The sequence below is a fragment of the Nicrophorus vespilloides genome, unplaced genomic scaffold, assembly GCF_001412225.1.
Source record: "Nicrophorus vespilloides isolate i.1.1-1 unplaced genomic scaffold, Nicve_v1.0, whole genome shotgun sequence".
Classification (NCBI taxonomy): Eukaryota; Metazoa; Arthropoda; class Insecta; order Coleoptera; family Silphidae; genus Nicrophorus; species Nicrophorus vespilloides.
Genome location: NW_017096387.1, coordinates 76,093 through 103,097, shown reverse-complemented (window position 1 = coordinate 103,097; position 27,005 = coordinate 76,093). Strand labels below are relative to the sequence as shown.

Sequence of the window (27,005 nt, the reverse complement as noted above, 5' to 3'; positions counted from 1 at the left end):
ATTACTTAATGTTACATTTAGTAATTTCTAATAAATTGTATGAGTAACGCATGAGTAATTTCCGATTATTGGAGAATTAAGAATGATAAAATATATTTGTTCTTTATAATTGGATAATAATAGTAATTTCTTCATAAAAGCACCCACGAGTATGTCATAACATACCTAAAAATAGATCGATTTCGTAATATGGAATTCATAAGTTTTAATTGGGTATAAGTTTCATCGCGCAAACAATTTCTCAAAGTTATAGTGCATGTTGCATGAGTATTCATGATCTATTTCTGACAATATAAAGTTTAAGAGAATAGAGCAAAACATATTTCAATTTATAAATAAATATTATACATGATTTCTATTTAAAGTTAATCAAATTAGTTTTGCAATTAATTCACATTGAATATAATAGATTTTTTTTATTATTTGACAGTTTTTGACAATATAGTACATCAAGTGAATTAGTACTGAGTTTTCTAGAAGGCAATTATTAATAAGTTTAAAAAAAAACAATAAAGAAATTTCATGAAATTTGATATACTTAAAAAATCTACAATTATTATTTACATAATTTTTTAAGAAAACTTTTTTTTTATTTGATTAATGAATTGTATAGTGATTATTTTAATGACACATTAATAATAAATTAAAAGGAATGTAGGATAAAAAGGTTTTTAAATTTGTATTTATTCAAAAAGCACTGTGTTTATTTGCTCTTTGACCATGTAAATAATTGCAAAGATTTACTTCATTCTGTTGACAAAAACTGTCCGCAGCCGTACTTTGTATTTTTCCAAAAATCAATGAATTAACAACTGCGAATATTGCTTTTTTTTGTGTGCCATTAACAGAATTGAAGTAGAAAGAGCGATGATTTTTTTTTGATGCCGAAAAGATCGATACATTTTTTTCTAGGTATTTAATATTTAATATTTACAAATTGGATTAAAATTTGTATGATTTTATTTTTCAATATTAAATGCAAGCACATTGTGTAATTTTTGGTCTGCCGGAAAGGCAAACAGAAGCGATGCAACAATATAAATATGTATGTGCTTGTGTGTGTGTGCGTATATGCATATAAAAATGAATGAAAAGCGTGCTTGTATTGATGCAATATGCTAGAAGCCAGCAAGCGTATTTTATTTGCGCTATATAAACTTATTATTCACAGGTGAAATAATTGTGGTGCATATAAATAAATGGACACGTTGTTTGTATATACATGTGGATCATTGGAATCGCGCGTATTGATGATAATGCGATATTTATAATAACCAAACAACGTGGATTGCAATAGCCGATGGTTACAATGCGTGCATTAATTCCCTTCATGTTTGCTGTATGGAAAATGTATAGGATTATTATTATATCGTTATTCGTTATTCATTTGAGCGATATTTTCGTGTTTCGAAGGGGTTGGGGTTAAAAATGTTAGGCGACTTATCAAGAGGTGGAGGGTTTTCCGATTCGAGCCTCAGGCGATGCTGGCGATATTTTTGCTTGTAGTCTTGGTGCCAGGACCTATATATTCCTTTAGTCCTTAGCCTCGCATATGAATAATGGGTGCCAAATTAACTTCTCGGATCATTTGTTGGCTTTATGGTTATATTTATAGGTCGAAGTTTAAGCAACTTTGGTGCTTACTAATAAATACGTACATAAACACTGATTGGCTTTCCGTGAACTTTACTCATACACATTCGGCGCTTTGATCAATTAATAAATTTAAAGCAAACAGCAGCAAAAAAAAATTGAACGGCCGCAAGCATTGCGGAGGAGGGTAAAAGAGGGAAGCTGCAAGTCGGTCGGAATATTGTTTTTAATAGAACCCAATGTAACTGGGAATTGCTTGGGAATGCGTTCACCAATAATCTAAACGCGCATGACATCATCCGGACATTTGCAAGTGATTCCGTTATACTATTAATTGTGTTATCAAAATAATGCCACTGAAATAACCCAAACTGCGAATAGTTTGGATATTGGCCAATGCGATTTCAATGCGCCAAAGCGAAAAAAAAAATAGTGACACGATTAAAAATGCATGCAGCATTGCAAGACAAAGCGGAAAAGCGTGAATCAGTGGCGTCTAGTATCCTTTTCTTTAATGGATTTGAGAAAATGAAGTATTCAAAAGGTTGTTCAATTCGCGTCGCCTTTGGGTGTAATTCGGATGTTTAAGTATAGCGCACAGAAAATGTTACGCTCAAACATTTATTTAATATATACATATTTATTTTGAACTCGTATGCAATACTTGGGGGAAATTTAATACTGCAACACGATCACCTTTTTATTTTGCATCCGTTATTGGGTAGTTATTGTATAGAAGATACCTACAACTTTAATATAAGTTGCGGAAGAATTACGTGGAAAAATCAAGCAAAAACGAAGACCTTCTTTCCATTCATTCGACATATTTAAATAAAACCAATTTTCTTATATTGCCGAAGACTATAAATCTCTTTTCCTTTACAGTCAATAAAAAAAGCCGAGGGATTTGCATGCAACCCGATGTGTTTAGCGACGTCAATTAAGCTACTTTTATTACCGCAACATGCAGTTTAAAACGCAAATTTTTATTTCATTACACAAACATAACAACTCCATTTTCAGCTCCACAGTCTGATATATGGACAGTTAGAGAATAGCCGTATTTATAAACTATGTGTAACGTTGCCTTTTTTAGTAGTTGTAGCAATATAATTCATATAAACCAATCAATAGATCGTGCATCAAATATGAATAATGGTCTGCCTTTAATGCTTTCCTTAAATTATGCGATGCTCTGTTTTATTCACTCAACCTGTTCATTTTGCAAGTCGTCATGAGAGATTTGCGTATAAATTCTAGCAAAAATCTATTACCATTTCAATACTTGTCAGCTTTTCTCTTCAGTTGTCCTTCGTTCTTGTAGGACGTATAGATTTACATTTACAAGTTTAATTTTATGAATTTGCGAACTCTATACTTAGAAATGCGTACTGCATGATGCCATGCTGCAACAGTAAAATATTATTGTTTTTCAGTCGAATTTTGTCGTAAAATTGGATCTCAATTACAAATTCTATTTATACTATGTTTTGTACCGAAAAATCTATATATTTTAATCACATTTCATTATTTATACAACAAATTTTAAAATAATATTTTTCTTCTTCTGTTTTAGGTGAGTTTACGTTCCTTCTTCATTACTCTGAAGCAATTATCCCAATATTAAATAAGGTAAAATTAAAGATAATTAAAGAAAATCATGTTTTCAGAAACAGTGAGAAAATGAATTATTCGAGTTTCAAGCATTTTTGCTAATGTAATTTCTGAAAAGTGCAATGATTCTAATGATTCATATCTTTTTATTATCGTTATCATTTTCTAAATTGTAATTGAAAATGATTCTTTATATATGAAGAGCGTTTATTTATTCACTTAATACAATCAGTATTGAATTACAGTAAGAATAACATAAAAATGTGCGTCTTATGGATCAAAATATTCTCAATAACAATCATAGTTTCTAATGCAAAAAAAAAACATTGAATTATACAAAAATTATATAATGATTACGATTAAAGTACTCTCATTAATAAGTGGTTTTATAAAAGCAAACATAAAATCAAAATCGAACGGACCCGTTACTAATTGAAAGTGCTTCTGCTGTTATACCGTAACATAATTAATTAAAATTTCCCAATTCGAACAATTGTTTATTTTTAATTAATAAAATAATCAACAAATGTTTGTTTGTCAATCGAACAATATAATAAAAACAGTACTTGAACAAATTGTCAAGACTGGTAATTAAAATATGTACAAAATTGAAATAGGTCAAAAATGTCTGGAAACAAGGAGAGGTTACATTCAGTCAGTTTAGAAGGCAAACAAATACATTTATTAATGTATGCAACACGCTTATTACTCCCGATGACCGCATACGTATCTCAGTTTGTTTGTTCATTTGTCGCCTTGTCTCTCACTTAAACTTACAATTAACGCGAATAGATTCATTCAAATTTTCGACAATTTATTTATTTATTTATTTTTCTCTATCCCGCATCAATATACGAATGGGAAACCTTGAAGCGAGCCGTTTGTTATCCGAAATCGTATTGGAATGTTCATAATTTCAGTGCTGCGAGTACTTACATCTTGCACTGTTTAATCCAAGGTTACAGATTCTTATTATATTTTAGCATTGCACGTGAACTGTTACGTAAACATCTTTAAGAAATAGCTTCAGAAAGAAAAAAAAACTTACATTCAATTGATTCATCTTAAATTGTTATGAAAATAAATTTGTAAAACACTGAGAAAAACGAAAAATATACGTCTAATTGATTCATCTTAAATTTGATATTATACCACATTTCAGGAAATATAATAATATTTTCATATCAATTCAAATAAATAAATTATATTTAATTAAAACAGTGTTTTTCAACCCTTTTTGTCTTAAATTTATAGTTTTGCGGTACATTTAAGTTTATAAGATTAGTCAATTGATATCTTATTTGAAGATAATTCCCTTTTATAGATAATATTTCTATTATATAAAACGCTTTCATTTGAAAGTAATGATGTAATTAGTGATTTAGTGAATTTATAGGTATCAAGAGAAGGTTTCGAAGGTTTTGGATATTTGAGTAATAGGAATGTAAGAAAAAGGGGAGCCTTTAATGTAGTTAAAGTTGACCTATTAAAATGTTTGCTATTTAAACATTACGATATGAGTTTGTGTTATCTCTATCAACAAACATCAACAGACATCATCGTACGTCATAATCATGCAGAATGTACATACATACAGGGAGCTCGACTGCCGGGGTAGTCAGGTATATAGGTATAGGTTTTGGTGTAGGTATAGGAGTGCAGACATAGAGCACAACAATATATAATGCCGGAGGTTGGATCACGCCACCGGACACGCAACTGCCCTCGCAGTTCCGGACACCACTATTGCCATACATTGTCGCTATAATGTGCCATTTACTTTTACGTTCTTTCTTCACTACCACTTACATATTTATTGCTCATACACATTTTAATGCAGATCATCCCGATTAAATATTAACAACTTTATCAGCTGCCATTCGATACTGTAACGCGCAAACACTTTAAACGAGATGCGTGCAAATATTTTGCGCAAATACTTAGATTATACAATACCAATGTTATCGTTAGTGAACGAATTACAGTGTATGAAGCTGCATTTTAGTTTATACTTAACACAAATGAGGAATACATCATCAGGTGTATTTTTATAATAGTTTCAACCAATCAATAGTTTCAAACACTAATTATTATGAATTTCTTCAAATAACATATGGTGTTTTAATCCTTTGCGACGGATTTTATTCAAGGTCGCCTCTACAGAACTTTTACTGCAGAAAAAATCTAGTGGTTAGATAAGGCGGATTTATTCGCCCGCACAATGGATTATTACACATTAATATTTTCTAATGATATATGGATTAATCGCAATTTAATGATGTGATATTATTAACTTTCGCCGCAATTTATACCAATATTAATCATAATATTTATTATCATTTTAAATAAGTCTGTGACTAGTAGTAATATTTATTATTAGCGATGAACAATTATTTCTCATAATAATAATTGTTTTAGATCATATTTTTATTAATAATTTGATTTAAAAAAATATTAATAATTAATTACTTTTGACTAATTATTAAATATAGTTAAATATTCTTGAAATAATATGAAACGTTGATTTTAATTTTCAAGAAATAAGTATGTTAACAAGAAAGCTACGGCGCATATCGAACAATTCACGTATAGTTTTCGAATTTGTTCCATTTTCGATATTTATAGATTTATTGAGAAACCTGATAACCAAATCAGTAATAAAAACAAAACGGTCATTGAGTGAAGTCTTCCTGCCGTCAATTCGATATTTATTACAGTAACTTGAGATCAAAACAAAATATATCAAGGGCTCTCGTTGAATACATTTCCGAACAATCATATATTGATGTGAATTGAATCCAATTTTTATTGCTAAATAAATTTTCATTTTTTTAATTAAATTATAAATAAAATTTAATATGACAATTTTATGTTAACTTATTCTGATTTTACAATTGATGAAATCACAATTGAAACGCAATTAAGGATTCTTTAAAAATATATATCTCTCGAAGTTTCATCTTAATGGTGTAATTATATGTTAGCATTACGATCTTAGAATTTAAATTAAGAATTGTATAATCTTAATAATTTTCCAATTGTAGTTTAGTAATGCTACCATATATGAAGGGCGGCATCGTATAATAAGATCATTTTACGAATTAATGATTTACGGTGATGTTTCTGTTGATTATCGAAGGTGAAAAATCGATTAAATCAGATCGCTTTTTTAATTAACTGATTTCGTGTAGTCCCCGTCTCGTTGAAGTAAGAAGACCAGGTCATCAGCCTCGGCCAACCTTTAAGATGTATGCAGAAGCAGCCTCAAAGTAGTAGGGTTCGTTTTCTAGAACCTAATAATATGTACGCACACGTATAAATCCAGCGTACACTTACATGTGTGTCCGAATCCTTTATTTAGTGAAATTTATGAATAAGCGTTTCGTTTTGGTGCACTTACTAACTTCCCTAATTTATTCAAGTGAAAGATAATGCGGCCGTTACCCTAAACGACATTAATTTATTATAACGCCATTTCTATATGGGAATTTTCGTATTATTCTTTGAAACAATATGAAAGGGACGATTCTTTCAGAAAGTTTTGGTTTCAGTACGTTCAATTCCAAATACGTCAGCACTAAATATTTTTACATTACAATACTCTATGTCAATAACCCACAGGTTTATTTTTAAAATAATATAGTTTATAAATATCAAAGATTTCAGATTAGAAAAAAAGATTTTATGAATTGGCACTGAGTAAATGTATTAAGTAAGCAATTACGGTTTATATAATATAATTATATAGTCGTGCAATGATTAACCTGCGGGAATATGTTTCTAAACAACTTGAAGCATGGTTTTGCTCTTCGGTGAATATTACATAAATTACAATACAATTAAACCGTGGCGATAATAATCTAAGCCATAATTTATGTAATCGTAACAAATTGAATAAATAATAGTAAAATTTTATGTTTTTTAAGTATTAATTATATCATTGGTATCATTGGTACTAAATTATTAATTAACAATTAACTTTAAATTATTAAACTACTTGTTAAAAAAATACATTTTCTTGAGAAATCTTCAGGAAAATTATTAAGGTGAATCATATTATTCAAACTACACACTTATTGAATTACTAATATTTGTTTGATGAAATAATCAAAACTTTTAAAATTGTTACCATAAGTCATTCTGCAATAAAATTAATGATATTACTTGATTAATTTTTTTATTGATGTATGATAAAAAAGTAATTATAAATTTTATCGTTTGAAATCGCGGGATGGTAGTGATTCCTTGAGGGTTATAAAATTATTAAAACAAAGTATATAAATTGACAGGATTAGATGGAGGGGGAGGTAAAGAGTAGCCGGAGTCTCATATTTGTCGAAATAAAATCCGCAATAAATAGGATCGCGCCGAGCAGCGAATGGATATTAATATCACCTGAGGGCGGAAAAGAGTGCAATTTATGTTAGATTATTTTCGACCTCTTCACGGTTATCTCTGCAGGTTACTACGTTAATTAGAAACACTGGTGGAACGCGCCGGAACGACCGTGATTTGCCAATGACGGAATGGCAAGAATTACACACCATGCGTCGTCGTGATGGTCTCTTTTTCCCTGTTCCTGCTCTTCGCAGTCCGCCCCCGCAGCTATATACTCGCGACCAGCACGCGCTATGTTCATTCAGTCGCGGGTTGCCTCTGTTTGTATAACTACAATAAACTGTGCTGCTACTACCTCCAACCTCCAACATCCAACCTCCAACCACCACCAGGAACAGCAGCAGTCACTCAGCTAGCAGCTAACAGCAAGCAGTCTGCCACCAACTCTCCAACCAACATCACATACACCCACACGATCAAGTGATTATTCTCATAGTGATAAAACCTTCTAGTGCTTTTTGTCATTCTTCTTCCATCAAAAGAGAATAGCAAGAAGTGCATTTCCTTCTCTTCTCTCAATTTTTCGGTGTTCTTTATTAGTTCGCATACATCAGTTAACAACAAAAAGTTACAAAGTTTGCTCGACTCCCAGCGCCATAAACAAATCATCACTTTTTTTTTCTTCTTCTCTATTTGTTCCGGACATCATTTACAGTTCGGACAAATAATCCGATCCGCAATCCAGCAAAGAATAGTTCGTAAATATCTAGCAGTTACGCAGCAAATAAAATGTGCTAAAAGCAAATTGCAATTACCAGAGAATGCATCCAGCCGGAAATCTGCTATCTGGATAAATACAATTTTTATGCGCTCGCCTTCTATTTTATTCAAATTACCCGCGCGCTCGCCTCCCGAACGTCTAGATTTTTAACACTCTTAATGTGTATGCTAAATATTTCTCCCTCGTATTAACATGCAAATTAATGACCAGAAAAATGCCACCGAACAACCTAAATTATGCCAGCGCACATTTACATCACAATAAGGTAACACATAAATACAAATACTAAAAACCTCAGCAAAAATAAACGATTCAAATTTAAAATCAGTAAATTATGCGTGTATCCAATAAATATATTTTTCTTAATCAAGATTTTCTTCGTATCAATCAAAGTTGTCAAACATTATAGACCAAAAGTATTTTACAATTTGAACTATATAAATGTAGCAGCCCCACTGAATTACGTGTATATTTTAATTCCACTGATCGATAGTTTATTTAAATATGTAAAAATATACAGCAGTCATTCATTGTTAGCTCCGATACAGTAAGTTCCATAATTAAAAGTCGATTTGAAACTAAAATATTTTTAAAAGCTCGTCTTCATTTCACGTCAATTTAATAGTTCCTTTGCATTCAATTAATATTGTATTTTCACAATCAATTAAAATAGCGGAGCGTTGAATCACAACAAACAGATTTATGTAAGTAATATAGATTGATGTTCATTGGAGTCACAAGTATTAAATTAATAATGTTCGTTAACGAGAAAACAATAAATTTAATTGATTTGGAATTGGAATTAACATAAATTAGGGTGAGGTAGTCCCAAAGAAAAAGATGTCAGTAATCTGAGCTTCCTTTGATTAGATAAAAGCTTTCAATTATGTGGGTAGATAAATATTGGATGCATCTGTAAAGAGATTAGTTTTTTTTTTGATAAGTTGACTTGATTAAAAAATAATAATTGTTACTTTTGTTTTCGTACAGTTACTACAATCGATGCATAACTATATTTAGATTAAACAAGCTGACCGCATTTCCTTTTCGGTTTTAACTATTAAATTTGAAACGGCACACGGGTTCGATACGCAGGAATAAATTTATTGTATTGTTCTTATCTTATACTAAAAATGGCACATTTCAAATCCTAATGATAATAACGTTCTTGTTAAAGGTTAAAGGTCTCCGGAAATAGTTTTTGTTTCGCGTTTCATCATATTAAATTTACTTGTTTTTAATATAATGAGGATCTTGGGATATCTAGAGAAAGCTCGGTACTAAGAAAATATGAACTTGGTTTTGTTATCTTTATTTATTGCTGTCATTGTGTAAGATAAGATGCAGCGGCTGGTTTTCATTGAATAACTCTACGGAATTTAATATTTTATCTTCATTCATGCTGCAAGAAAGGTAGTAAGAGGCAAAAGGATTGTAAATTCCTGTTAGCGCATTGATATTGCTGTTTTGGAGCGGAGTTAATTAGAAATTTTGGGGGAGGTCGGCGGGGGCAGATAAATTCCAATTTTTCCCAGTTCGGAAAGTTTGATGAAAAAAAAAAAAGGAAGCGGAACCGGCAAATAAAAGGATGATAAATAAACAAACGGTGGAAAAGTTTTTCGCGTTCGAAATATTCTTATTTAATTATATTTAGAGGGATTTATTTTTATCGCGAATGGTGAATTGGTAACACGGTTTTTCTATCCGTATATAATATATAAAACAGGATTCTGCGGTCTTATCTGAGCCTTCAGCTGCAATGTTTTATTCGTCCTGCAGGAGAAGCGGCGGCGGCGCAGCCACCTCTAAATTGCATTATTTGTTTACAGCCGAACTCTAGACCTAATGCTGTAAATTAGTATGTATGCTAATATAGAAATTTAATGGATTCCGTGTATTATTACATTTCGAAGGTACGAAGGTTTAAATTAAGTCATTTGAATAGGACTGCATCAAGGGTCGAATTACCCGAACCGCGCGACAAACATTATTTAAGAATGTACAACGGCTTAGCAAACCCAAAATGTATTTCGTAATGAATGCATTAATTCGAGCCGCGGCTTTGGATTACCTTCCCAATAATTTCGTCGTATACTCTTTTCATTTTTTCTTCTTCAATTACCAATTCAATGCAAACATCTAATTGAACGTTTCGGATTTCAATTGACTTAGATCATGATGATGGTTCAGCATGATCTAATTAAAGTTAGCAAGATTTTTGTTTCGAAATTGCAATTGGACTTGAGCATTTGCAATTGGCCACGGCGAGCGCCCTTTCCGCAATTAACAAAATATTCAACAAGTAGACGAGGTCCAGGTCCATTCACTAGAAATAATTCCGTTACACAATTTGCCCGTCCATAGATTATTACCATGTCCAAAACTAGTTTTGAACGCAAACACCAACAATCCAAATGCGATTCGCTTCTCCGAAAATAATTAATAAGATCGTTAATGATACATTAATAAACAGAGTTTTTTTTTGTTGTGTTTACAATTTATATATTCGACGAATTGAGTTTATCGCATTTGAATGTTTAGTATTTGCTGGAACCGTACGTGACGCTTTTACGAAAACGGACATTCAGCTAAATTCGACCTCCGAATTCCAACTTTATTTTCGTTACTGTAGCTGCGCGTAAAACAATCAATTGTTGCAAATCTTTCAATTGTTTATGTACGAGAATGAGAGAGAACAAAATATAATTATGGTATGCATCCATTGTTCGTATTTTGAGTATTGTTGATGACAAACATCAATGCGGGTGGCTGCGTTCATTTCAGTTTATCGCGACTAAAAATATTTTACCAGATTTAACGAAGCCACTCGAAAATAAAACTGCATTCAATTCCATATATTGTATATAATAAATATTACGTGACGCGCAATGTTGTATTCAATAAATTGCTGGATTGCGAATTCATCTTTATACACATATAATCAACTGGAAATCGAGCAAATGTAAATTGTTGTGGTCTTTATGTGATTTTAGGTTTCTGGCATGTTTTCCCTACGCTGAAAACATCGACTGTTAACTTTCAGTGAATTGTGTGAGAAAAAAAAAACGAACAAACAAACAATGTGGTTGTTCGGACAGTTCCTATTCGTGGCCTGCTTCGGTGCCGCCTTGGCTCAATACAATAGAGGTAAACCAAATCTGTTTTGTTTCATATTGCTTATGTAAATCACTCTTAACTGGAACCAGATGGACGGACGGATCAATGGTTTAATCGTGTTTCCATTAAGAATGCTTTGATGCAGATATCACTTGCTGCATTCTATTTACGTTTCTATGTCAGAATTGCGTTTGCATGTGTGTAAATTTAGAGCGGACAAAATCTCCGCTCGCTATTATTTTTTTGTTCTTTACTATACGGGAAAATTATCCGAGTTGGAAAATCGCTCTACTCTGCTCTGTCAAGTGTACGCAGGTTTTTTCTCAATTCCGTGAAACAATTTTCGTATTGTGGCAGATTAATGAAAATAGATGAGATTTTTAATTTCATTGCGTGCGTTAATAATTGATGAAATTTTTGAGGAAACATCCTCATTCGAAAGCACTTCAATTTATTCAAGAACACCTTTTAAGGATTTAGATTCAAGTGCTTCAAGTGTTTAGATTACATGTATTATATTTATTTATAGATTAGTACGTTCCCATTCACAACAATTAAACTTATTTTTTTTACTGCTTATTTTATTATTATGACACAATAAATATTATTTATTAATTAAGTTTGAAGATTTAACTTTATAATTTTATTTTGCTGAAAACAAAAAATATTTTTCTAATTTGTTTCGTATTTTCTATATCAAGAAGCAATGTTTGAATATTATTATAATTTTACATTAAAACATACACAAGACGGTGGTTATATGAATATTTGGTATTTTAAAGGAAACTGGATAAGTCATAATATAGTAGATCAATACCTTTGTCCGATTTTGCGGGAGTTCCGGTAACAAAGAAAGTATTTGATGCCAATTAGTCTCTGAAAATAGAGCATAATCTGTGGAACCATTCTATATATGCCAGATACGAGATACGTCATTCTTCAACTTATGCATATTACAACATGCTTCCTCCACGGAGCACTTGGCTCTGCTTAAAATGTTTTAGATGTTTACACATACTTATTTATGCTCTCAATTGCATCTTTAACATTCGCTCTTCAGGCTATTTCCGTGTTCGACCTGCTATTAATACGTCCACCAGAAACTTAACTTCTTAATAATCAGTATAATTTATTAGAACCTTCGATTTTTTATCTACTAATACATTTGTATTGCTAAATTACATTTTTTGGAGCTGTTGTGATTTTGAAATATTTAAACATTTACACTTACTTGATTTAACGGAAATCTGTGATTTGCTTAAATATTGATAATGACGTTATTTGTGTTTGAGTATAATACGCACACCCGATTTTGCATGGTAAAGTAATATAAATTAATTGTATTATTCTCTAGATTGATTAAGAACTAATGTAATTTTAATATATATTTTTTATATAAATTATATTTGTTATGTAAAATGATGTATTTAGATAGTATAAATTGATAGGTTTGTAACGAATTGTATAAAAATGATGGGTTACAAAGTGGTTTAGTATTAAAATCAGATTGCGGATGTAAATTGCCGAATGATACCGCAATAATATCCTAATTATCGGAACAAAATGGTTGTACATTTGTAACACTCACAATCGAAAGGGAGGGAACAGACTGTGGACCTATAACTCTATCAAATATATATACGTAGGTGTATATATATATATGTATATCACGAACCCCCGGCCGCAGCAATGATTGTTATAAATTGAGAAACGTATGGAGGACGATTTGTCAAGCGAAAGATAAATACAATTATTCAAATATTTGATCTGATTCGCATACGTTTATCCAGCGAACGTATCGAGTTTTACTCCTCTTCGACTCTAAATGCATCCAAGATCACGCGTGCAGTGATCTCATTGCACCATGAAACAATTATAAATAGAATTGGCAATTACAAAAAATGTGTTGGGAATATATAAAATAAACATTTGCAAAGTCGGAATGCGTATGCCAACTAAATATTTGGAGCAATAAGTCATGAATCGGCATTTGTGACCTGAAGGAATTCGCTGAAACGCATACATTACACTTGTATCTTTGATGTCGTGTTTTGGAACGGTTTTAGAATATTATTTTAATAAAAAAATAAATAAATAAAACAATGCAAAAATGTGATGTGTGTTGTGGCATATTTAGAATGCATGGAAAGGTATCGCATGTTCGGTGATCTCATCCAACAAATCGACAATTCTCGTTGCGGTCAGCGAAATGAATAATCCAGGTTTTATGCATTTTTACCACCACTGTCACATACATTCTGTACTTACTGCAGCGGGTAGTGTTAATTATTTACAAAAAACAAACTCGCCGATTTTATTATTAATACCGAAGGATGGAAGTGCTCGCAAAATAATCTGTAGTGTATAAATTGTGAAAGAGGCAGGGAGCAAGAAGCAACAGTTGTTGATCCGATCGATACACTCTACCCTGTCCGTATATAAATTCGTTGCTCCAGTGACTTTATTTATATGAAAAAGGAAACAAGCAAATAGATTTATACATACGTATCCTTGTGGACATAGAACGCTGTATATAAATTTTTTGCTCTGTCCTCCAATGGACACGTCGTGGTTTACAGTAATCGAGTTTGGTTGCCCTCTCATCCTTCATTCCCTCAGGAGAAGGGTCCGCTCCTTGTCCTCCTGTCTACTGGAAACTAATGCCAGAATTCACCTTTCAGACTCGCAAAGAAAAACGCCAGAATATATATGCGCACCATTCCCATTCTTACTTTTTTGTAATTACCTTCTACTAACAAACTACATAATCTTTTTCTACCATTCAGAAAGAAATAAAGAAGAATTAGAAGAAGAAAAAGAAAAGAAAAAGAAGATACGCGAAAAGAATCGCCATTAATTAAACAATATCAATGTAATTACAAACTCGAGACTGATGCATCTGACATTACTTTCTTCCAAAACTTCTCTTTGCAAATCGAATGTGAATCAGAATGGATGTTCCAAGAAATTAAATTTAAAAAGAAAAACTCGCTTCAACTTACGCGGTTCATTCGTTACACCCAATAAAAAATGCACTTCCTTTAATGTATGTTTACAATCAAATAATATTATTAAAATAAACATTATTTCAAATACTTTTATTATTAATAATTAAAAACAGAAATTCAATATACATTTTTTTTATAGAATGTTAAATTTTTTTTGTAAGAGACTTTTAATTGAAATTAATCATATATCCTTAAAAGAAATTCTTATCCGCTGAAAGTAATATTTAGGTATGTACATAATTAATGTAAATATGGTCCTGCGGGAATTATAGAAATAGACCCTTTCTTTGTTTTCTGCTTTGTGTGGTTCATCTCTATATATTCCCTCTATATATTTATATTCTTATAGAGGGAGAGGAAAAGAAGTCGATTATTTCATAATTTATTCAACAGTTAGTTTAAGTATAACGTCGCAAAATCGGCTTTGGGAAACGGCACACTTGATATGCCCAAGATACTTGCGTCATATTTTGGGTATTATTCTGTTTGTGCGCCCTCCTTTTTCTCCGACAAGCTTACCAATATGATGCTCATTTTTTAATGCTAAGCATGTCTTGCTCTTTATATATACAATATTTTGATAATGTTTCACGACTTGGACGTTTGTAGATTACCAAAGTTAAGCAACGTGTGTGAAGAATACTATTTGGATTAGTCTTAATTACCAATACAACTATTCATACATAAGATCTAATACCATATTATATATAATCCGTACTAATGACTATGGTTTATACACAAACTGATATTAAGAAAAACGATTTTCAGTACTTTATAAAAAAAAGGATAAAATTTTAATTAATTGTAAATATACAAATACAAAAGGGATAATGACTAAAAATATGTATTTTTCGGTCTATTTCTTCAGCGTGATCAGCCTAGACTGCGTACAAGTTAAATACCATCAGCAGGTGTAGGTGTATAAATGTTAAACGGAGCATCAACGAAGTGCAAACACACGATGCGCTTATTACTTTCAATTACTTTTATGCGCCGTTTAGGAACGGTGATTACCCGCAATTAAAATCACTGTTTGCGTGAGCTTTCAACGTGATTAAAAAAAAATCTGTAGTAGCTGACATAGTTGGCTCATTATAAATATTGCTAATGTTTCTGTTTCCTTCTCGCCCCTTCCCGCGTTTGTTTTTACAAACCAAACCCCTTTTTCATATTATTATTTCACCGAGAATACAAACAAATGCCTGCAACGCGTATCTGCTTCGTTAAGGATTAATCTTTATATTTATTTAAAAGCGATTGCGTCCGTATTTATTGTTGTTTGTGAAATTTAATTGAACGTCGGCTCTCTTGAATGTTATCAGATCGTTTAATCCTTCTGACCATAAGGTTTACTCCCCCCGCTCCTTGTGTTCTCTTAGCATTGCAGCCAATATACTTTAAATCCTGCGCACTATTTTCTCCTTCGTTTCACTGTTCAATTTCAATAAAATCTAAATATACAGAGAACACGAATGCACATATTTCTGCTCCTTACATCATATCACGAAAATCATTACTTTGAAATCGTGTATTCAGCATCAAAAACTGATCTAAACAATATTCATATAAATATCAAAATATTTCAATTAAAACTTTCATGCTAATTAACTGTAAATAATGTATTTAAAGTAAAACCTCATAAATATTTAACGAGCTGTAGGAGATCGAAGTGGAATGGATCAGTCCGTACGGCAATTCATTATAATTATGTAATTAATTAATGATTTTATAATAATAGAACACAAAAACAGTGGTTTAAAATTTTGCATTATAATCAACATCACAATAACAATTGCGTTTCGATCTGCAATTGTTGTTACACATTTAAAACAACAATGAGCTCCATTATTATTCGGAAATCAATTGGAAATAAATAACATTCAGTAAAGGTCACATTGCGTTGGCGTTGGTTATTAATTAAATTTTCTCAACACTAACTGCATTTTATTTCAAATTAATTTACTATTTTGTTAGTATTACAACAAATTTAAACTTTTTCTTTTTTTTATTAATAAAATAACAATTTCGTTATATGTAATAATTAATAAACAATCAAAATATTGTTTCATTCGGAATTCCTATTATTTGTCCGAAAATCATTTGTTTGTGAATAATATTGAATAAAGGTTTGCATTATGAAACTGCGTGTCTAAAAATTGTATTTCGATCTATGCGATTCCATGCAATTTTTAATGAGTCCACTTCGATTGCTAATGAAACAATTTGGATTTGAGCGATACTATTTAATGAATAATGTATTACGAACAGTACACGCTAATACAGTAATTATTTACATATAATGACAATCCGTTTGATTGCTTTTAATTGTGATTATTTGTAATATAAGTAAAATTTACCTATCAATTAGAGGCAGAAAATTGCAATTATTATTTCATAATCGTGTGAAGATAATTGAAATTATAACGAATATTTTTATTAATGCACAGTTTCTACAGTTTGAAGTATAATGCCTATTTGAGTTATATTAACCTATATAAGTTAATGCAATAAGTTATATAATTATATTGAGTACAAACACATAATTAAGTATTGACGCTTATAAGAATATATAATTCGTATAACAGAAATTAGTTAACATCGGCGAATTACAGTGGAACCTCGCTTAACGAGTTTCATCCGTTCTAAAATTTCTGGATTTTTACTCGTATTGTGAAACATATTCAAAAATACACATAAAATCTATACACAAGTTTTAAAAATGATGCAGCAGGCGCGCAATTCGATACTTCTTTTCTCATCGTCACTCGTTATGCGAAACATCGCACGTTAAGCGAGTCATTTTTCTAACAATTCATTTTGCTCGTTTAGCGAAATGCTCGTTATGCGAGGTGTTCGTTAAGCGAGGTTCCACTGTAATTGTTAATAAATTTGGTCCAAAAAGTTCTAACGACCGATGTATTTCTGCCATAAATTTTAATAATTATAATTAAGTAAGTAATTATATTGTTTATTAATATTACTGACTGAATTAGCTCATTATTAAATTTTAATAATAAAACTTACATGATCCAGATTATAGAAATGTCAAATTGCAATCTGACAACGCTTCTTTTATGACATTCTTTATTATTTCCGGCTTATAAACATAAAAATTCATTATATTCCGATTTAAAAATTTCAAAACAAACTAAATTTTAATTAAAAAAAAAATAAATTCTAAAAAAAACATTACATAAATAGGTTTTAAACACTTTGATTAGTCCAGTTTCAAACAGTCAGGGATATTAACACGATTACTTGTATTATGCTTGGTATTGCTTTATAGACATAATTGATTGCTTATAAACTACTAGTTTTATTATAGAATTTATGTAGCAAGAACATTTATGTAGGTTAATCCTAATATTAAAGCAAAACAGTTGACGATTCACGCTTTACAAGAGATAAGAAACGTATGTTGGCAACAACTTACAGAATGGCACTCGTGTATAACGGCGACGATTTGCGAAGAAATTAAGTGTGAAACCATCGTGCGAATCATACACACAACTCCCATTTTTATTTGCAGTTAATATTCCGAAGAAAACCTTGGACTATTTGTGACATTTTTTTTTTTAAATTTAATGCACGAATGTTTAACATGTATCAATATTAAATAATTCAATGGTGAATGTGCTTTCCATTCGTTTTGTTCATTTATTTTTTATGTTTCGATCATTAATTTTTATGTCCCGTTTTTCCATAATTACATTAAAAAGTTCCGGTGAATTGTAGTACTTTACGTTATAATAAACTAATAGCATTGAATTAATGTGCTCAAGTTATAAGTCTGGGCTTTTTTTTTAAGCAAATGTAAGATACATGACAAGGATCATTAGGACGAAAGCGTTTTTCTTTAATGTCCTGCGGCAGCAATACACGAGCATTGAATCAATATTATACTTTTATGATTAGTTTGTATATTAAGGACAAACGAATCCTCCGCGTCCGCATTGCAATTGTTGAAGGATGAGTGAATTTATTGTGTGAGCGAGGATCACAATTTCTTCTTTTTTTTCTATCCAATATATAATATATATATATGATAGATTTCCGAGAATTCCTTTGGCCTTAAAAGCGGTGGGTGGAGATACAGAGAAAAGACGCGGATCGCGTAACTAAATTTGATTCGGAATGTGTTTACCATCGGTCGAGTTTGATATATGTCTGTAAACAATGTTATTTGCGGATGGCAAATCAAATTTTTTGTATTTTACGTCCACTCAAAAATAATACACGCATTATACACGTGTATATATAATGAATACATTACCAAAAACTATTTAAATAAATGTTGGACACGCTGGGAATAATGCGATGAATCCGCATATAATTATATCGATTTTGATGGACTAATTGAATAAATCCGTATTGGCAATAAGTTCAATACGATTCAATTATTACGTTATACAAACTTCGCAATAAAGATTTCCATAATTAACGTGCCGCAATTATTTCGAACATGCACATATTGATGCGACATCCAATTCCATGTCCATTTTCAACGCAAACAGTAATAATTACGGCTTCAATTACCAGTAAACGGTTAACCGGTTTCACTGACCAATTTGATTACCTTAATATACCGGTAAATTCTACAAGAAATTTTAGTAAATTTTTCTATTTGGAAATTAAAGTTTATGTTGCATATAAATGAAGTGAAATTGTATTAAGAACAAAATGCCAATGTTATCCACAATTTTTTTATTAATAAATATTATTAATTATTTCTTTTAAAGAATTTTACATTTTTCTTAAGTAAAAGCTTATTTATTTGTTGTTTTTTGTTAATCTAGTAAATTTGTGTTAAAACTAAATAGTTAATCACCCTTTTACACAAAATATACACTTAAAAACAATCCGGTAATTTACCGCTAAACAAAAATCAAGGTAAATTTGGATGCACTAGATGCAATAGAAGATTTGTAGAGCATGTGAGAATATCAATTTGGATACTTATTACTTTTTTCTAAATTTTAATATAACAACAACAATATAACATAATCAAATATAGACATTACAAAACCAAACAATAGAGAAACAATTTTCCAGTTCAAATAAGTAAAAATATAATTTATATTTTTTTATTTAATTTAATAATTTGTTACTTTATCTTGTTTTCTTGAATTCAAATAATAAATGTAAATTATTTATTGGTTGTCTTAAATAAGGAATATTTTGACATTATTTCTTCAGGTTCTTTGATTTTTCTTTGCTATTTTCTTTGCTACTTTTTGCACATTATCCTGATTAAATGTTTTTTATATATTGAACATCGAAATCTGATTCCACGTAATATTTTGGATATATTCATGACAATTTTATGATTAACTTAAAGATATACCGTATTAACCCGAATATAACGCGATTCCGAAATTGTCATAAAGATATTTAGAAAAAAAATATCTTGTTTATATTACATTCCATTACTTAAACCCCGAATTTAGCGCGAGTCTATTTTTTAACGGAAAATAAATGGTCGACAAATATCGCGATATATTCGGGCTAATACGGTAATATATACATGTGACAGGAGTAATTTCAAATGAAAATGTAAACGTTGAATTTTTGTATTTTTCTTATTACAATAAATGTTATTATTGACTGCAATAAAGATTTCCGTAATAATTTCGAACATGTACATGTACGATGTCCAGTGAATGCTGGAAGCAAACAGGAGATAAGAGTATAAAGATCGGTAAAAGTACTGGAAGAGGAGAAGGATGTAACAGATGAATGGTTCTCACGGAAGTTCGCGGCAGCCGCGGGCCATCGAACTAATCGCTTATGATTTACAATCCGTGAAAGAGGATCGCACTTAGTCAAAAATGACACGAATCAGAACATGAATCATTGTTGGCATTCGGAGGGGAGGACTTCACAAAATTCCATGCAGAAATTAAAACCGATAAGGCACGGTTAATTACTCAGATTGATTGAACTGATATTACACGTTCCATTTGAATCAAGCCCCGACCCATTCAATAACGCATCAGGAATAACGTGTAGTTGCACCTATAAACGGATGCAAAACAAACACGTCTATAACCACAGAACAAAGCAGAAACATACAGAAAGCGTGTTGCGAAAAAATCCACAGAATTGGACGCTCGGACATACAAGCATTTCAAACGAGAACACATATACACGCACGCACACAAATATATCGGCAAAGGATGGAATATTTATTTTTCGATTTTCGTTTGCGCGATTTGCCATTCAAAATTCATTACTTCAGTTCGCAGCTAGAGCCCCCCCATATTTTATTCATTTTTATCGAATGCATATTCTAATGGAACGAAATATAAATTTAATTAATTCTCCATGCACATCCATCCGCATAGATAAGGCCTCAAATAAAATGTATTTAATTTAAACGATAAAAATATAAATAATTGCAATTCCGCCCTGCAATATGCTGGAAGGGACATTTATATCAACGACACCAGCAGAAGTAAATTTAATGCATATATACGGAAACTACAAAAAAATAATAATAATAAAAACTATGTAACACACGACACATTTATATTGTTATATTCATTTTCATCTTGATATCGTCAAGAATTTCCGCATTGCATGTCTGCTGATATAATTCTTATTCATGCACTGCATGCCGCATATTGTGATCACTTTGCGGCTCATCGGTACACACAATGGAAACTTTTTTAAAACTCTTTTTATCGACAATTGCCACCTTCGTGGTTCTATGTATTTTTAAATTTGTAATCTACTACTAACACTTTATTTGAAGTATCTTTTTTATACAGTAAATCATATATTTTTAAATCAATAAATAATATTGGGTGAAGTAAAAAGTTCTAAGCGTTTTGTCTCATCGAGCTTCTTCTTGAGACCAGCCTTATGCAAATGGTTCCAAACGGTTTTCTGGCTAATCTTCAGTTCCTGGGCAATGGAATAAGTGTTTGCATACCGGTCCATCTCGAAGATTTCCATGATTTTATCAACATTTTCGATGATTGGCCTACCAGAGCGAGTCTCATCTTCGACGTCCAAATTACCAGAACGGAAGCGTTGAAACCAACGCTTTCTGTTGGATTCGATACTGTATTGGGTCCTTAAAAAACACATTTTTTTTAGCCGACTGCTCCGCTTTTCCCCTTGGTCGTAGTGGTATAGAAAAATGTATGGAATTTTCTCTTTTTTACCTCCATTTTAGAACGCTCTAACACACAACTGGATTCACTAAACACAAAACTTTTTTAAAGAGTTATGTCGCCTTTAAGTCGCATTATAGAATGACAAGATGCAACGTATACATCGTGAGATATGGCTCACTAAAAAAAAAACGCTCAGAACTTTTTACTTCACTCAACATATATTTAAGAAAAGAAAAGTAAATACATGCAAGTGCACAAAATAATTAATAATGAACAATTCTACTACCGAATAAATATAATCTCATTGAGATTATAATTTAATAACTTTACAAGAGATATGTAGTAAGTTACTTATAGGATCACGTATATTGCAATTTACATCAACATTTAGACATGGAAAAGCCCATGGTCGATGGGTGTTGCGTTTCTTGTCAATCGACCAAAAACAAGTTCGAAAGACCATTCATTACTCATGAATTATTGAACATGTTTAAATGCAACTGCAGATGAAACATAAATCCTTTACCACAAACATTCGAGTAAAAGAAAAACATTCTACACATTGTGAACCAGTTCTAAAGGAGACAAAGAATGCTTTTCTGGATATTTTATTTTAACAAATGTAGTATTTTGACTGATGAGAAAAAAAAATCAAAAGTTTTATTAAAATTATTATATCGAATTTACTAATATAACATTTTTTATACTTCTCCATAAAATTTATAAGAATTATTTGTATTAGAGAAAATATGTATATTTTATTATTGTCGTAGTTTTATTTTTTATACATAATTAAAAATTTATTAAAATTTCAACTGCATTATTTACTACACATCCATCATTAACATTTTATTTAGTAAATTGGTATTAGAATGATATAGGAAAATAAACAAGTTTCTTAAATATGTTAAATAACTTATTAATGAGAAAGAGACTAATTTTTATTTTGCATGGCTCAAAACATTACGAATGTTTTAAAAAAAAATGTACATATATATGTAATTAATTAAAAAAATATCATTAATCTTCTATATAATACAAAAAATATACAACATTTGTGATACAAGTAGATTTGCATTGAGTATTTAGAAGTCATTCAGGTCAGTGACATAAACATTAAAAAAAAATCAATAATTATTTCATTCTCACGTGAATTTTATAATTCATTTATTGTTCATCGGTGATATTTAAATTTATATTTATGAGGAATGTAAGGAAGAAGTCGTTTCGACTTGGTTCGGCTTAATCTCTACATGTATTTAATGCAGGTCATGTACCGTTGACGCTTATGAATAAGTGCCGCATATCAATATTTCGCGCACACTTTTTGTACAAATAGAAAATAACGAACAGATGAGTAATATTTAACAAAAAAAATATTGATGTACTGTCCGACCATAAAAATGCCATCAATATTAATATATTTCGAACATTGTGGGCATTTGGGAAATTTATATTCCAAAAACGAAACGATGGATTTAAAAGTGTTTTCGATTAATCTCCAATAATAACAACATAAAAATTGGATGACCTAAGGTTTATAAGAATATTTTAATATATCCTTTTTTATATGATTTCTAATGTAGTACAACTGATTTATGAATAACAATATTATTTAACAGTTTAAGGACTAATATTTAACCCTTTTTAGAACTAATGCCAAAGCTTAATTCTGAAAATGACTAGTGACGCTTTGATAAAAAAAGCTTATTTGGTGCATTAAAGAGTTGGGCGGATATATCCGCCGCTTATCTGCAAAGGGCTAGTAATAAAAAATATGCAATAATCTTAAAAATACACACCAAAAATATACACTTCCAAACAGTTACACTTTAATATTTTATAATTTATTTTATTGTAACATGTTTCACAAAAGTTTCATTACTTAATATAGTTTCATACAGAAAATAAACTTGTTTGTTTGAACTATTTATTTTTTGCCTGAAGTCATAGCCCGAAACGATGACTCATTTATAATTTTGGATAATCTGTTTCGAAGCCAACCGGAAATTTATAAATAGTGGATATCGAAAATAATTATGTGAAAATCGCTTTAAAATATCTTTTTTTTAATTACCCAAAAGATTATTTTTAAATAAAATGTTAAGTATATTATACAACTTTTAGAATTTAAGCAAATACATAGTTGTTTATAATAATTCAAATATATTTAAGTTACTAGTAAAATGATGATATTGAAGTGTCTGTATAAGTCTTTTGGATAATTTTCAGTAGACTTTGAAAATGTTTTGAATATGATTGATATTTTTAATTGAAATTGAAGACAGAATTTTAATGAAAACAAATAAAAAGACATGAAAATTTATATAAGATATTTAATTCTTATGCGCGTACTTGTGTTATGAAGAATTTGTTTTATTCGTCTCTGTATGAATGAAACAATTTCGCTGGTTAATTAAACTCGGGGTAAAACTGTTTGCGAAGGAGATTTGGCGAAGGACCGAAATAGAAATTTATATGAGGTAATCGTCCTAATATATACAACTACAGGGGTTATGCCAATTCATTTCCACTAAATGCACCCTCGGAAATAGAACGGTTTTGTTTATTTACACGACTCGCGTTTTACGTACAATTATAAAACATATTTACACTTTTATTTACATAATTCATTTATACGCGTTTACAACGATAAACTTATTTAAAAATTCACAGACTAATTGACAAATTAATCCTAAACCTATTACCAATGTTGACTTAAATTTAAATAGTTAAATAATTTTGTAATCTTAATAAAGATTATATGAATTTCAACAGTATACAAAAAGCAAAGTGTTTTCATGGATATTACCTGGATAAGTAACACGTGCAAATATAATGCGTAGAGTTACTGTTATAATAATACACACATTCACTGAATTAATACTTAAGAAACTCGTGGTCGATAACCAGTCAAGAGGAGAATCATATAACAAATGCAAATACCTCGCATAGTGCGGCTTCAATCAGTCCGAATTCACTAAAAATCAGTACACAAAACTAATTTGTTCGAGTCTCCTTTTCTACTGATTATTTTATGCGGTTTCAAATAGTCCGAGATGTTGTCTGAAACGATTACCTATTACTACGTGAAGTATTATCATTATTAATAATTTTTCTTTCAATTGAATGTTAACGTATTTCAAATAAGTGTTTATCAATTTTTATATTAAAAACAATCAATCTGAATGTACAATTATTTTAATTGAAATGTTTATGGCAAGGATTAATGAATTTGCGCAAATACAAATATAATTGTAGGTAGATGTTGTATCTATTAATAAACAACAATTTATTCATAAACAAACATTAGATCACTCTAAGCATAGAATAGAATTAATGCAAATCACCATCCTTCACACTAATAGGTGTTAATGTTAATAAGCCTTGTTATTAATATATGCATGAACATAAGAGATTAAATTGAAAAGAATTAAAAGTGCAACAGTTTTTTTTTTTCACCAGTTTGCTATGGGTTGGATGAATTTCAAAACGTGCTGTTTTTTTATTATGTTTATTATGCGTATTATTATTACACTAATGCATTCCATTGTGCTGTAATACGCTCTACACGTATGCAGCGAGTTCAACGAGTCTCTGTGTGTATGCTCAAAAAGGTAGCATATACCAATAATTAAGAGTTGTGTGGAGTACATTAGCGAAAATAATTAAAACGAGCGAGGAGATGAACGGATGCAAATATTTTGAAAGGCTATAATTAAAAAGGGCGGCTACGATTACATCATTAAGTAAAAATAAAAGTCATTAAAAATTGTATTTGGTTACTTGTTTTCTTAAATAACATCCATTAAATCATTATGCCATGCCCGTGCGTACATTTGTTTACCCTTTTTTTTCATGCAGATACTACTACTACTATACAGGCGGAAAGTTCTCGCCGTTCTCTAGTATATTAAACGGAATAACGTGCCGGGCTTTTGTTTCCAAGCTTTACAAATAAGTAATACAGGATATTAAAAACTATATTGATTCCTAACCTGGGCGAGAGACTGTAAAAGTAAGAGAGAGATAGGGTGAACGGGACCGCGCATTGTATTGTATATGTGTTTATTCTGGTATGGTCATGTTTAGTTCTTCTTTCATTTCTGCGTTACATCAAATAAACAAATATTGATTTTGCCGCAATTATTATTGTTTATTTATTTTTTTTACCTGTATTAAATGAAAAACATTTTCTAATATCAATAAATAGTTACAAATAATGACAAAAAAATGAATTTAAAAAGAAAATAACTATTCATTCAAGTAAAATATACACATAAATACCTCACATAGTGCGGCTTCAATCAGTCCGGTTTCACTATAGTCAGGTTTGAAAATTTCAAAACAAACTAAATTTTAATTGTAAAAAAATAAATTTTCAAAAATTAGTACATTGGTATACGTTTAGATATGAGATTAAGTTAGGATGGGTCAGGTTATCCTAGGCTTCATAATGTTTGGTTATGAAAGGACAAGTTAGGTTACGTTTGGTTATATGATATGAGATTATATTATCGTTTAATCTGATTAAAAACAGTCCGAAATATTGGTGGAACCTATTGACGTAATCACTATATTAATTTATTTAATTATAATAATTTATGTAATTAAATAAATCTCATAATAAATTATAATTTTACTCTATTTGTAATTGAAATATTTGTTTTTAAAGTAGTATTAATAATTCATTATTTACATTATTTATGCTTAAAGTTTATAAAATCAATTACAGTAAAACGTTTCGCAACGTTTCGCATAACGAGTGACTATGAGAAAAGAACTCCCGGATTGGGCACCTGCAACATCATTTTTAAATTTTTCACATATTATGTGTATTTTTTAATGTGTTTCACTATATGAGTAAAAATCCGGAAATTTTGGAATGGATTAAACTCGTTAAGCGAGGTTCCACTGTATTTACTCATTCATCTTTAAAATGTTTTTATTTAAAATGTACACCTTCATGAAATCTTACAATCTTTTGTACACATCAACGGATGTGAGAACAAAGATAAAAGCAAGTCAACCTTGAATTTTAGTATCTGCTGAATGTAAATGAACCTGAGAGATTGAATTATGTTGCTAAAAATACCATCAAGCTTCAGAGTTATGTGAACCAACAAAAGTCTAAATGCATTGTTCCATATCTCACTGTGAAATTGTCGAAAGTGCACTTTGTGTTTCCTTTCGTGAATTTTACACTTGCACTCTCAATTTATGGATCCATTGTTCTACATTTTCTTACTAATCGTTTGCAACTTTTTTCTGTATTACAATGTTATGCTTATCCTGTATCATTGTTTCTCAGAAAATCTGCTTTGAAGCCAGGTCAAACTATCGATATTTATTGCATTGCAATCAATCTATTAAGTATACTAGATAATGCATTATGATTAAAGTCCACTATTACTTTGTTACTTAAGTTATAGC

General features: G+C 30.5%; 1 protein-coding gene across 19 annotated transcripts in view; it reads left to right on the top strand.

Annotated features, from left to right (window-relative positions):
* The window catches only part of LOC108556930 (basement membrane-specific heparan sulfate proteoglycan core protein-like), a 132,710-nt gene that overhangs the window by 73,658 nt on the left and 32,047 nt on the right, over nt 1-27,005 (top strand). The window contains exons 1-2 of one of the 19 annotated variants that reach the window (XM_017913276.1): nt 7,833-8,025; nt 11,320-11,473. The exons of the other annotated variants lie outside the window; for them this stretch is intronic. Of the exons in view, the coding sequence (XP_017768765.1) occupies nt 11,407-11,473 (67 nt within the window). The 5' untranslated portion in view covers nt 7,833-8,025; nt 11,320-11,406. Of the gene's footprint in view, nt 1-7,832; nt 8,026-11,319; nt 11,474-27,005 lie in introns of those variants that run through there. 19 annotated transcript variants of the gene reach the window in all.